General features: G+C 38.2%; 2 protein-coding genes across 5 annotated transcripts in view; one reads left to right on the plus strand and one right to left on the minus strand.

Moving 5' to 3' along the window:
• Window positions 1-12,225, plus strand: part of LOC149047085 (CUB and sushi domain-containing protein 1-like) — a 109,501-nt gene that overhangs the window by 87,241 nt on the left and 10,035 nt on the right. Inside the window, exon 2 of one of the 3 annotated variants that reach the window (XM_089205288.1) lies at window positions 11,153-11,211. In XM_089205288.1, the coding sequence (XP_089061414.1) occupies window positions 11,153-11,211 (59 nt within the window). Of the gene's footprint in view, window positions 1-10,992; window positions 11,212-12,225 lie in introns of those variants that run through there. The other 2 variants (XM_089205287.1, XM_089205289.1) reach the window with 2 other exon arrangements.
• Window positions 3,010-8,269, minus strand: LOC149047100 (coagulation factor IX-like). 2 transcript variants are annotated; one of them, XM_089205305.1, is made up of 7 exons: window positions 8,061-8,269; window positions 6,716-6,782; window positions 5,979-6,155; window positions 5,523-5,693; window positions 4,862-4,978; window positions 4,262-4,382; window positions 3,010-4,002 (listed from the first exon to the last, which is right to left on the minus strand). In XM_089205305.1, the coding sequence occupies exons 1-7, from the start codon at window positions 8,079-8,081 to the stop codon at window positions 3,423-3,425; spliced, it is 1,254 nt and encodes a 417-aa protein (XP_089061431.1). In that variant the 5' UTR covers window positions 8,082-8,269; the 3' UTR covers window positions 3,010-3,422. The 2 variants fall into 2 exon arrangements, with proteins under 2 accessions (XP_089061431.1, XP_089061432.1); XM_089205306.1 differs by lacking the exon at window positions 5,979-6,155 and having other exon boundaries at window positions 8,061-8,215.

Below are 12,225 nucleotides of genomic sequence, written 5' to 3' on the forward strand. Positions count from 1 at the left end.
CAGTTACAACTAGTAGCACTTCTGATGAAAGGGAACCGGAGACTGGTTCCCAGCTAATTAGTGATCGTATAAAAGACCTCTTGTTGCAGCGTTTAGATCACCCCTGATGAAGGCACCAGACAGGAGTGTCGAAACGTTGGGTCTACGAATTGTAACTTCTTCGGTTACATTAATTAAATCTGTAAACCAGAGTAACATCAAACCATGTCAAATTACATATCGTTAAGTCTAGTAGTCTCAGAAAGGAGATAAACTGGGGACATGCTAAGGTAATGGGGGTGGTTCATTTTTAAATTTACAACCAGTGCAATTATCGTAATCATAGCGAAAGGACATGTCCAACCTCCATTTTCAACTTTTTTATGTTTATTCATATTATCAGGGTTGTTCGATCCATCGATACAAAAATCATCATGACTGATATATATACTGGGATTACCAGTCAATTAACACAGGACGACAAATTGTTAAAAGATAAAATCAAAGCACATCTTATTTAGAAGTATTATAAGATCTTCAATACTGCACATCTTATTTTTGCTTATATTTTTTGCTTATATGTTCATGTTCATGGTGTTATATTGGTGAGACTGGCAGGGCCTTCAACACAGGAAAGAAAGAACACCTCAGAAATGTGAAAACCGCGGCAAAAGGCTCAAGAATTTCCAATCACGTCTGGGCCAATAGTCACGCAATAGACTTTGATAATGCATCTATTATTGACAAAGGCAGTTTTAGAACAAGAAAAACACAAGAAGCGTGGCATTCCAAGTTAACTCTCAATGCGGACAACAATTCCTGTCCTTTGCCCGGACAATACAACATTCTTTTTAACAAACATTCTTAGTTATCAGCATTTTTAATTTTTTACTTTGTACTTCACACTTAGTATTTCTTACCTTTTTATCATTTTACCCGTTGAAGGCTGTAGCGCAAACAGCCGAAAGCTCGTATTTTTTAAAAGTTCTAGCCAGAGATCGTTTTTTAAATTTTACAAGATGTTTTATCCTGGCTGCGGCCCCTCTATCTTTTCACAAATCTTTTTTTCTGTTTTGGCCGATCTTAATCGCAAAAGTATGACATTTCTAGGTAGAATGTCATTTTGGTAAGAGTAAACAAACCGTAGGTACATACTTGGTACGCGGGAACTGTTATACGTAACAACGTGATTCGCTAGTAAAATGAGAAATAGTGACGTTGGTTAAATGTTGAAAGCTTGCTAATTGCAGACTTTATAAACTGGAAACCGACACTTTCCTGTAGATGATGCGTTACACTCCGAGCTAACAAGTTGTTTGAGCTATCAGGAGAAGCAATAAAGAAAGTTTCAACTCTATAAGGGTGTTAGAAATTTCTTCTAACAAAATTGTAATCAAATTTAAACCGAACACGTTTTATAGCCATCAGAACAAGTCGATTTATCTACTATATTTTACGTGCGTAATAAAAATCATTTAAGACATGTTTCCGAAGCATCAAGATTTCTCTTTTGTATCTATTTGTGGTCGCAAATGGTGTGCTAAGGTTGGACTAACCCTTTACACACTAACATCAATATGCATATTCTCTATACTGTTCTCTTCACATTCTCTAAGGTTTTGTTAAGGAGAATTTGTGTGACAATCAAGAGCTTCCTAAATTAGTGATCAATTCCTTTATTCTCGTGACCTTAATGTTTGATTCAGGGGTGATATTGCAAGGAGAAATTGGATATAATTACTCCTAGGGGTTAAAAGAGTGGTACACCGAAACCAAACTTGTAGAGTAATTGGCACTTTCGAATGAATGCTAGAATCGAGGTAACTATCTGATCGTTTGTTCGTTCGCTTGGATATCTCACTTTTGTTTCTGCCAGTTGTTAGTGAATTTGAGTGAATATGTTTGTTCACTGGTCTGAGAGTTTTCCCTCACTCGAATACACTTAGGAGGCTCCTCTACACACTAATATTAAACGGCTCCCAAAATGACTAATGACTAACAGCGTTTCGTTAAGCGAAAAAAATATTGATCTAAACGAGAAAAGTTCCCGATTTCGGAAGGACTTTTCATATGTTGAATGGTTCCAAACAAATTGTGGAAGAAAACCGAAGCAAATCATACTTTTTGAGAGAGACTGACTTCAGAAAGTTGCTTTTCACGGCAACATCGTGTGCACAGCACCTGCCGAAAAACAACAACAAAAAAAAAAAACGCCCGGCTCACAGAAGCGCGGCCCTGAATAACCTCATTGAACGAAGCAAACTAGACAGTTTCTTCTATAAGGTTCCATGCGAACGCAGCAAAGTATAACTTGGAGGAAAAGTGACAGTGATGTGCGAACTTAAACAATATGAAAGGGGAAACGATTTGCTAATCTCAGCAACCAGTGGTTTCAGGATCACCTTCTGAATAAAGACACGTTCTTCTTGTTTGAAACCAAGCTAAGTTACTAATCATAATCCCCAGCCCTTATCGTAACATGCTTAGGTTATTAGGAGATATTTACACAAAACTTCATTAAAACCACGTAGACAGAAATAGAAAAATCGAAATTCCCGCGGTATCTGATACCCATAGTCAGACTGCAAAACAGCATGTTATTAACAAAGGGAACGGCTGAAAAATGTTAACTTGCTGGAATGATAATGCCGGTATTTGAAATGCACTACCGAGAGTATGCGAAACTTACCAGCAGCATGTTACTCTCATGCTTCATAAAAAGCGCGCGGAAAGATCCTTTCTAATCGCCAATCTTGAAACAAACTCTCTTGCTGACGAAACCGAAGGCGACAAGTTTCCATACGAAATTACCTAATCGCCTGTCGAAAATTTCTGGCAAAGGAGTTGAGCCATCGCGGTGTGCTAATGTTCCATTAGGTCAATGGTCGCTTCAATCAGAGGTTAAGTAGAGGCAACTCAGGCAGTGATGACCCCAAAGGAAATATGACTGAAAGTTCCTCCTTTAAAGATGTTGTCTACTTGCTTCTGCCATGATTACATCTACTTTAGGAGAGGATGAAAGAAACCATCTTATGTTCATTGGCGATTTTATTTGACTACAACACGAAAAAAAAAAAGAAAGAAAAATTCAAATCATCAATCTGCGCATTAATCTACAAAAGCACAGACTTTCTAGGCAAAAACCTCAATCAGACATCACAGTAACGGTGAGAAATTGTAAAGCAACGATTTTCGCAGGAGTTTTTCCCATCAGCTAATCGGTTTAAAGCCTCACTCAGCTTACAAGAAAAAACTTTTGACTGGCACTCTCACTCCTAGTTGCAGAAGGCAACTTTTAAAGCAAGCAGCATAAACAACAAAAATTAAATGCCTGATGTGTTGTTCCTGATGACCAAGAACAGACACTCTTTATATTATTAATCAGTAAAACTGTATTGAACAAGCTCAGTCATTCTCCTATGAGTTGTCTTCCATAGTTTTCTTTATCCAATCAATGAATGAGAACACCTGGTATAGTATCCATAATGATCCTTTTGTGCGCAGCCCAAACTCCAGCTGACCAGCCCAGTAGCCACCCAACGGAAGTCGTCTCCTCTTTTTGCCTTACGGACAAAAGCTCCTCCACCGTCACCTTTGCAAGTATCATTTCCTCCCTTCCCATCCCCGGCACAAAACGTCACTGTGGAGTTAAAAAAGTATCCCGCTGATTTGTTAGCGCACAGTTGGTCGCCTTGAATTGTGAAGGCTGAGTATTGAAGACGGTCTGAGTAGCGTTTGTGTTCTTTGGGGACTTGTAAGGGTTTCAGGGCTTGCGTTACACCCCATCCTGTTGCTATGCCGTACTTTTTAACGATTGCCAAATCTCCTTTATCCTTGTCCGGAATACACAATGTCCGTACAAAGGGGCCAAGTTCCACTTCCTTGTCGAGTTTGACCAGAGCAATGTCATTTGTGATTTTCCTATCATTATAATCTTGATGAACAAATATCTTCATCACATCCACGTCAATCTGAGATTTTTCATCCCTCCTCAAGTGGTGGTCACCCACTGTCACGCGGTACCTGCGAGATAAAGAGTAATAGTCGTAGAGAAAATAAGCCAGGTTTGCTTCACCTACTAAGGAAAGACTGGTTTTGGGAGTTTTTCAAGAGTTAAGCCCTGTGAATGATTTCAGAACTCGAAACCTTTTTTTTTTGGCAAAATTTCCTCTGCCTTTAAATGTGAACTTTCAAGTACAACAATGAAAAACATTATATCCGTAGATATAAAATGTTTCTTTAAAATTCAAACGTAAAAAGGATTATTGGAGTCAGTGCTTACTTATTGGAAAAATTGTCGAGAACAAGAGCCCCTCGAAAATCTCGGTGGTAAAAACAATGTGCAGCCGTCAGAACCCAGCGACGAGAAATCAGAGCACCACCACAGATAAGCACAAGTTCCGCTTAAAGAAGAGATAGCAAACAAATTGAAAAACAGTAAGTATTATTCTCTAGCAATGATTTCTTAATGAAAAAAACTACTCAAAAATTATGGCGGAAAAAAAACAGTTTTTGACCAGTGCATTTTAAGTAACGTTCCGTGCTTGGCCCCTCGTGAGAGCGAACAGAGGAATTGTGGGTTGTGTAACGAACATATACGGAAAAATGGAGCTACTCTGTATTTTTGGGAGCATAATAACGTGAAAAAATAAACAAACAAACAAAAAAATCAGTTGAATGAGAATAGTCGTTGATAGCGTGTAGAATTAAGAGTGAGATTTGAAAGATAAATTTTTTTCTGCTGTTGTGAAAGGCCACAGACAGTCATATGCTACTAAAAAGGATTTGCCGAATGTCGGAACAAAAATGTTAGTCAAGCTTTCCTGATATATACAGCATTCAATGAATGAGCCAGACGATGAAAATTTTCCATTCAAACTACCTTTTGAGTTGACCCTGCGCAGTCCAATCTGCCAGGGCCACCAGCCTCTTTTCGAACTCTTACCACCGACCACTCTCGCCCTCAGGTCAACAGGACTTTCACCACAGGGTGTATAATCTGTGAACAAAAAACGTAAAAAAAATTATTGATCACTTCAAAGAAGACCGGTTTATTGCAATGCGCTTTCATTTGTTCTGTTCTTTTCGTGTCTTTTCTGTATTTTAAGGTGATACTTTGTGGAATAGGCCAGTCGATCCACCTGCCAATTAACACTCCACTATTCTAGTGGCTAAACGAACGGAATAATGAGTTTCTGAAAGAAACAAGAAACAAAAGACTCCTAAGACTGACTGACCGACTGACTGACTCACAAGCTGACTGACAGACAGACTGACTCATATATGCATAACTGACTGACCAACTCACCGAATGACTAACTAACTCAAATGCTAACAGACTGACTCACAGACTGAATGACTTACTTAAGAGAGATGTAAGAAGAAAGGCTGAGTGATTCACATACTGACTGACTGAAAGACTGACTTATCATTATACCTAAAAATATAACGCAAAATCAAAATAATCCCTGGTTAATTTGGACACTCAACTGACAATTGTTGTTGTCTTTACAGGTGTGTAAAGATTATCATATTCAAATTACTTGGTGAACATGTAGGAGCCTGAGACCACTGTCCTTTTTTTCTGCATTTCCTTCTTTTTGGTCCTTTGAGCACATAGCCTTGATCACATCTGTATTTTAATATACTGTTGAAGCTGAAACGGGAACCAGAGAATGTGGCGTGTGGAATGTTCACGGGTTTACCGCAATATGCTGACAAAAAGAATGTTAGAAAATATTTATGAAATAAAATACGAGAACAGTTTCTTACGTTTTCAATCATAAAATAGTAATAATCATGGATTATAGTGGAATGCGTTCGATCTGGCTTAGGAATGGATATTTTTGTATCGGTAAAACAAAATCCAGTTTATGATTCAACTTATGAACATCGAATGGCGACGTGGCTTACGGATTTTGATTTGTAATAATTCATTCTGTTCGATCAAATGGTTGTAATTTATCCAAACCAAAGCGAGTCAACCCGCGAAACTTTACCTAGACACTTGAGTGCTTTGCTTCCAATCCACTGCCCTTTCCTGCAGGTTCTTATGTCAGTTCCTTTTCGGAAAACATATCTTGCCTTACAATAACCGGTGTGTATTTCCACTCTACTATTGGGTGGTGGATTTCTTCGAGTTTCACGGAGAATATCGAGGCATTTCTTGTCACATTCTAAGATAAGAAGAAACACGTAACGTGCGCCCAGTAAGGTAATATCTGTTACGAATGCAGTTAGATATACTGGACTGGAATTTAACGCTCCGGTGAAAATTTTTTCATACTGATTTTTTGTAAATTAATAATAGGTGTCACTACCCTTAATATTAAATCTCTTCGTTGAGATTTCAAGTTTATTTAATTCATCTTCTTCAATTATTTTGAATGAACCGAAATTAGAACTCGCTTCTGTTTATAGGAGTGAATTCTCGCGAAATACCAAATTAAAGCCTCTCGTTTGATGTCAGCTGATGTAAAAAAGACACGCGCCTTGCGCCTGCCTAGCATTTCCTTTTTAAATGAACTGATTGCAATTTTGTTCATAAGCTTCTTTGCTCCTTCTGTTCGCCATCAGTTTGATGGTGGAACTTCCTTTTATTCAACTTTCTCCCTCTCAGTAAAATTGTATGGAGATCCCCAAAATAGAATGGCACAATAGAAAACGACTTCATTGACTGATGGTCAGTCAATTCTGAATTCAAGGAGTAAAGGCGTGAATTTCCGCAAAAACTTACTATTTTTTCGGCTCATTACATTTTGAGTGGCCAACATCAGTGCAGTCAAAAACACATACCAGAGAATCTAGGAAAAAAGAGAGAAGTTCAGTTCTTTTCCCAGTGAATGTTTCTTAGCTAATCATATGCTTGAAACTCAAGTGCACGGTCTATTTAGTTAATTTTGTCTTCTCTTAGCAGATTAGTAGATATCCAGTAAAGATCAAAGCGAATTTTAGGTCAACTTTGTGGCAAATTTGAAGAAGTGCGGGCGCTCGAAACATCAGCTTTAGAAACTCTCTACGGCAGCCAACTCAGTTGATGTTACCAAACTTAGTTGTTTTCATCGAGTCAACAACATTTTTCGAACATATTTCGGATTGATTCGAATTGTCTTCTGAGCCGAAGCTCCTTTTATCAAACTAGCTAAATTGTGAATTGCATGGAGTATGAAAGTCATCCTTTTAGCGGGTTTTGGTTTCGACTCTTTATTGAATGATGACTTCTCCTTACAAGATCAATGCATAATTCAATGTAAGAGTGATGACAATTGAAAAAGGTCTGGCCCTACCTCTAAAGTGTCTTTTCCCGCCTAACTTAAAGGAAGTGTATAGCAACACGTACGAAGGGAGATCTAATCTTTTTTGACAGAACTTGGTTGTAATTGTTACATTGTGAGCAGTGTCCTTGGCCAATGTTAAAGAAGTTTTATATGACTAATAACATCCAACATCCTTTGAGTGTCCTTACTGGGTACAGAATGTAATAAATTTAAGCCTACGCCTGTAAACACGCAGAAATAGGAGTATTTCAAGGAGTGATTTTTGTCGTGCTTTCCTCCCCCTGCCGAAAGAAGAATCTTCTCTTTTAGTATAGAGAAGGTTGAAGGTTATCTAATGTTAGAAACTCTTCGTGATAACTGAAAGCAACATTTCTGATTTTATAAATACAGAATAAAACTTTGATATTTGTCCGGTTTCAATCGAACAGTTGGCATAGAGCATCATTTATCATCGATTTCCATTGTTTGATACTTCTTGCTATTTATTGACCCATAACTTCCCCATCTTGAAAAGGACTGGCCGGATTTGAATCTTTAAAATAAGAACGTTTCGCCCTTTGTTATTCTGTGCAGTGGCACTAGTCGCTCCTTATCATTGAATTTTAAAATGTGATGATAGTTGCGAGGCCTGTTCAAATACTTTTCACGTATCTGGCCTCTTAAGAAAAAAAAATCCTCTTAATACGATGATCGAAACACCCTGTCAAGATCAATCACTGTATTGGTCAATCTAGCGCATAAATTTTCCCATTTAGGCCTTCCAGCTTCACTTAAGTTACAGTGTAGAGTAAATTGAAATCTTACCTGATATCGCAAAAACTGCATCTTGCTATGTTTGTAGGTTTAATTCTAGATAAGTTTCAGAGCTCAGTGCACTAACGTGTTAAGATTGTCTAGTTAATTTTTCGGTCTGAGCGCTGCCTTTGAAAAACATAACTAACTAGTTGCTAAGGAAAACAGCCTGCACGCGTGCACTCCGAACGTGCGAACGTGCTATCAATTTGAGCTGCTCCAGTTGTAGCGGATGTTGAGGTCGGATTTTAGGACGTCGCATGAGAAGTCAGGGAAGTTATTTTCTTCCTGTGGCAGAAAAGACATTTTCTGCGCTTAGTTGCGCCATCATTTCTCTGTCGTTTTTGATAAAAATTGTTACATCTGGTATGGTTTCCTGCTGGTTTCGATGGTAAACTATTTATGGTAAAGGAAATAAGGAGAGGTTGAAAATATACACAGTTGAGTGTAAAACTAAGTAAGACGGTGCTGCGGCTTGGTAGGTCTGATTGAAACACCATATTGCCCAATTCTGATAAAAAGTTAAACGGCCGGGGCTGAATGACTTCCAAAGACACAGATCTTTCGATGGAAAGAAAATAACAGCACAGTTTCAACCTCAGTGATTTGGCTCAAGTAGAAAAAAATTCCGCACTAAGAAATAACCCTTTGTTGACAGATAACTTCTCCTTTTCTGCCCTTTATACCCTGAGAAATAACAACGCTCAAAAGTAAGAAAACAAAGATAACGTTACCGTTTGCAGCTTGACCGAACACGTGTGCTGAAAGGGAAAATCCTTTGACACGTTCGTGCGTGATTCTTATTTAATTCCTTTGCGTCTGAAACGCAGAAGCAATACCTTCAAATTACATTTCGTTATCGTAAACACAGCGTACGGTGATAACCATGAGTTGCCTTCAAAACTTTATTTTCGGTCTCTTCCGGTCCTACTTCAGCTTGCAAGAGACGAAGACAATATGCAAAATAAGTCATTGTATATTGGGTGGTAAAACTGATTATCTATGCTTCAAGTTTAATAAGTTTAGCGACACTTGTCACCGTAGATCAAAAAGAGCAAAGAGAGTAAGACAAAAGATGACCGGCATTGAGATTTTCGTTTTGAAATTGCGATTACCGGCGTAACTCACACATTTAACAAAGAAATCAGAAGCTAATTACAGTGCGAGCCGGGACGCTATATCGACCAGTTGGTTTCATGTTATTTGCGTGCGGAAAATGCAAGGAAGGGTTGCCTGACTGGACCGCTTGTCTGTTTCGCTTCCTTTTTTCGATCACTTGAGGTGAACGACATGGCGTTTACATTGAATTACATGCCAAATGAGACTACCTGCTATACAAGACTAAGTTGCCTTACGATGTAAATCAGTCAAAGCAAGACAAGTCAAACGGTAGAGATTCGTGACAAATAACGCTGCTGGAGATGCTGACCCCTTTGACATTCATATTCTTTTATTTAATTAAAACGCAAAAGGAAGTTAAACGGCATTGCATTTAAACAGAAAGAAAAACGTGTCTTTCATCATCCTTATCTGTGAGGGTTGGTTTCAGCGTCCTTTCTTTTCTCGTTTGTGATCATCACGTACGACGAGCACGAAAAAATAATAAGTTTTGACAAAAGTGCAAGTAATAAGTTATCGATTTTAAAAGTTCATATCTAAAGAGAAGTATCCTCTCGTACATGTTAGACTCAATAAACTTGCATGAGCGCTGAAGCTGGAAGGTATATAGCGCAGTACTCAGACCCCATACGAAACAATATGCCAAGCTTTATTTTTCAGCTTTCTTTTCTTTTTTCTTAAATTATTAACTTAACATGCAGAGGCACGTGTCACTGAACTCTGCCGGAGACACTGCTCTTTCGGCAAATTGAAAGTACTGTTAGTTACAGCGTAATTAGTATGAGTTTGTCGCACAGAAAAAGGTAATGTGCCTTTACACATCCCTATTTTTGTTCAAACCAATGGAATAGGTAGTTTAGGGTATCCCTAAATGAAATGAACCGTGCATTGTTAGTGTCTGTGTTGAACGTTATCTTGCTCGTGGTCGTCACACATGCATTTGAGTACGAACAGTAACATAGCTATATCACATTAAACGTTAACAAAGTTATCAGTGATACATAAGAAAAAAAAGAAAAAAAAGACACCCATAGCTTCGAATCCTTTTCTCAAAATCTCAGAGAGGAAAATAAATCTTTTCCGCTTGATAGGAGCAAACTTTTGCGCAGAGTCCGGAAAATAACCAAAACTGTACCCTCAAAGCGAAAGATCTTGCCTGTTTCATCCGTAAGCATTTCACGAAAAACTTAAAATTACGATACAAAAAATGTCTTTTTTCGCATCGTCGCTCTCACTTCGAATTATATGCCTGATTTCTGCAAAGAAAGACAAGAATATCGATATTTGATCACGAAAAGAAAGTGACAGGGCTTCAACCATGGAATTGGCATACGAGTATGTAGAAACTGTCAAAAAAAATCAGCCTCCGCAATGTTTAGGCTCTCCAATGACGCGACAACCAAAATAAGGAAATGAAAAAGATTAACCCAATCTCACTCAATTGCCCTCGCATGATTTTAAGAACACATTTTCCAGGGTATGTCACAATCAGGAAATTTAATTGTTCTGTAAACTCATTAAATAATTCAATTATTTAAAGTTCAAAAGATACTACATCACGTTTGAATTGAACAATGAAATCGGACGACAAATTACAAAGCAAGCTGGGAAGCTAAATTGACTTGTTGGCATCTTGTTAGCTGTCCGTCATGAGAAGTCTTTGTATCTTATCATTTACGGGTGAAGATGCAGGAAGTGGCTTTTTCACTGAATAGCTTGTTTGTTTTCCAATTACACACTGTAGGAGACTAATTTGCTTTTCAATGTAAATCAGTCAAAATCAATACAAGCCAAATGTTAGGGATTCGTGACACTGAACGCTGCTGGAGATGCTGCCCCTTTGACATTAATATTCTTACATTAGATTACAGTATTAAAGGAAGTTGAAGTACATTGCATATAAAAGGTTGTCTTTCCACATCCTTATCTCAATTTGAGCAACCTATTTCAGTAAGAAGGTTAGATTTTACGGGCTTCCTTATGCCGAAACGTGCGGGGTTGGTTTCAGCATCCTTTATATTCTCGTTTGTGATCGTCACATATGGTGAGTAACCTCTCATACATGTGATGCTCAATTAGCTTCCCTTAACACTCCAGTTGGAAGATAAACAACCCTGTTCTCTCAAAACGAAAGGGGATGTCATGCGTCAGCTTTCAGCTTTGTTTTCATCTAAAAGTTGTAAATATTTTTAATAGCAAGGGCGCGTGCCACTGAACTCTTCTGGAGACGCCGCTCATTCGGCAAATGTGAACTGATGTTTGATAGCAGTGCAGTTAGTTTTAAGTTTGACGTGCCTTTACATATTCTTATTCTTGAGTAGGCCAATGGAAAGGGGGTTTTCAGAGTTTTCCTTAACGAAATGAACTGTACACTGTTAGTTTCTGTCTTGAGACTCTTGAATATTCCCTTGCTTGTGACCTTCACATCTGGTGACTGACAAAAACTATAATACTCAAATATCTTTAAAAGTTGACAAAGCTATCGGTTATAAATTTTGATGTCGCACACATGGTTTCGGATCCGTGTCTCACATCTCACTGAGGAAAAGAGATATTTGCCTTATGCAAAGGGCAATAAGCTTTCTTTGGCGCCGAGACCGAAAAATAAGCAACGCGTTACTCTCAAATTAAGCGGAAGAGGGTATCATGTGTTATCCGTCAGCATTTTGTCATACAAAAGACAGAGATGCTTATTTTTTTCTGCATCGCTGCCTCCATTTCTGAGAGTCTGTCTACTTTCCGAAAAGTGAAACAAGACTATCCATATTCATGACAAGTTAAGGATAAGTGACCATGAGATAGGCATAAGGGTAAGCATCATTAGCCAGATTCTCAAGGGCAGCTCTGTCTGTTCCGGTTGAGCCATTTGATATCTACGCATCCAATATTTACAAGATAATTCAAAGAGAATTATAATACATATGGAAAAGCGCATGCCCAACAAATCAGGAAACCCCAAGATTGTTCAAGAAATGTTAGGACTTAACGTTATACACTTCAGGGTCATTAAATTAGCCTTTCTTTGCAAATAATTTACCATTATTAGGCGGAAACTATT

The sequence above is a fragment of the Pocillopora damicornis genome, chromosome 4 (genome assembly GCF_964200805.1).
Source record: "Pocillopora damicornis chromosome 4, jaPocDami1.2, whole genome shotgun sequence".
In the NCBI taxonomy this organism is placed as follows: domain Eukaryota; kingdom Metazoa; phylum Cnidaria; class Anthozoa; order Scleractinia; family Pocilloporidae; genus Pocillopora; species Pocillopora damicornis.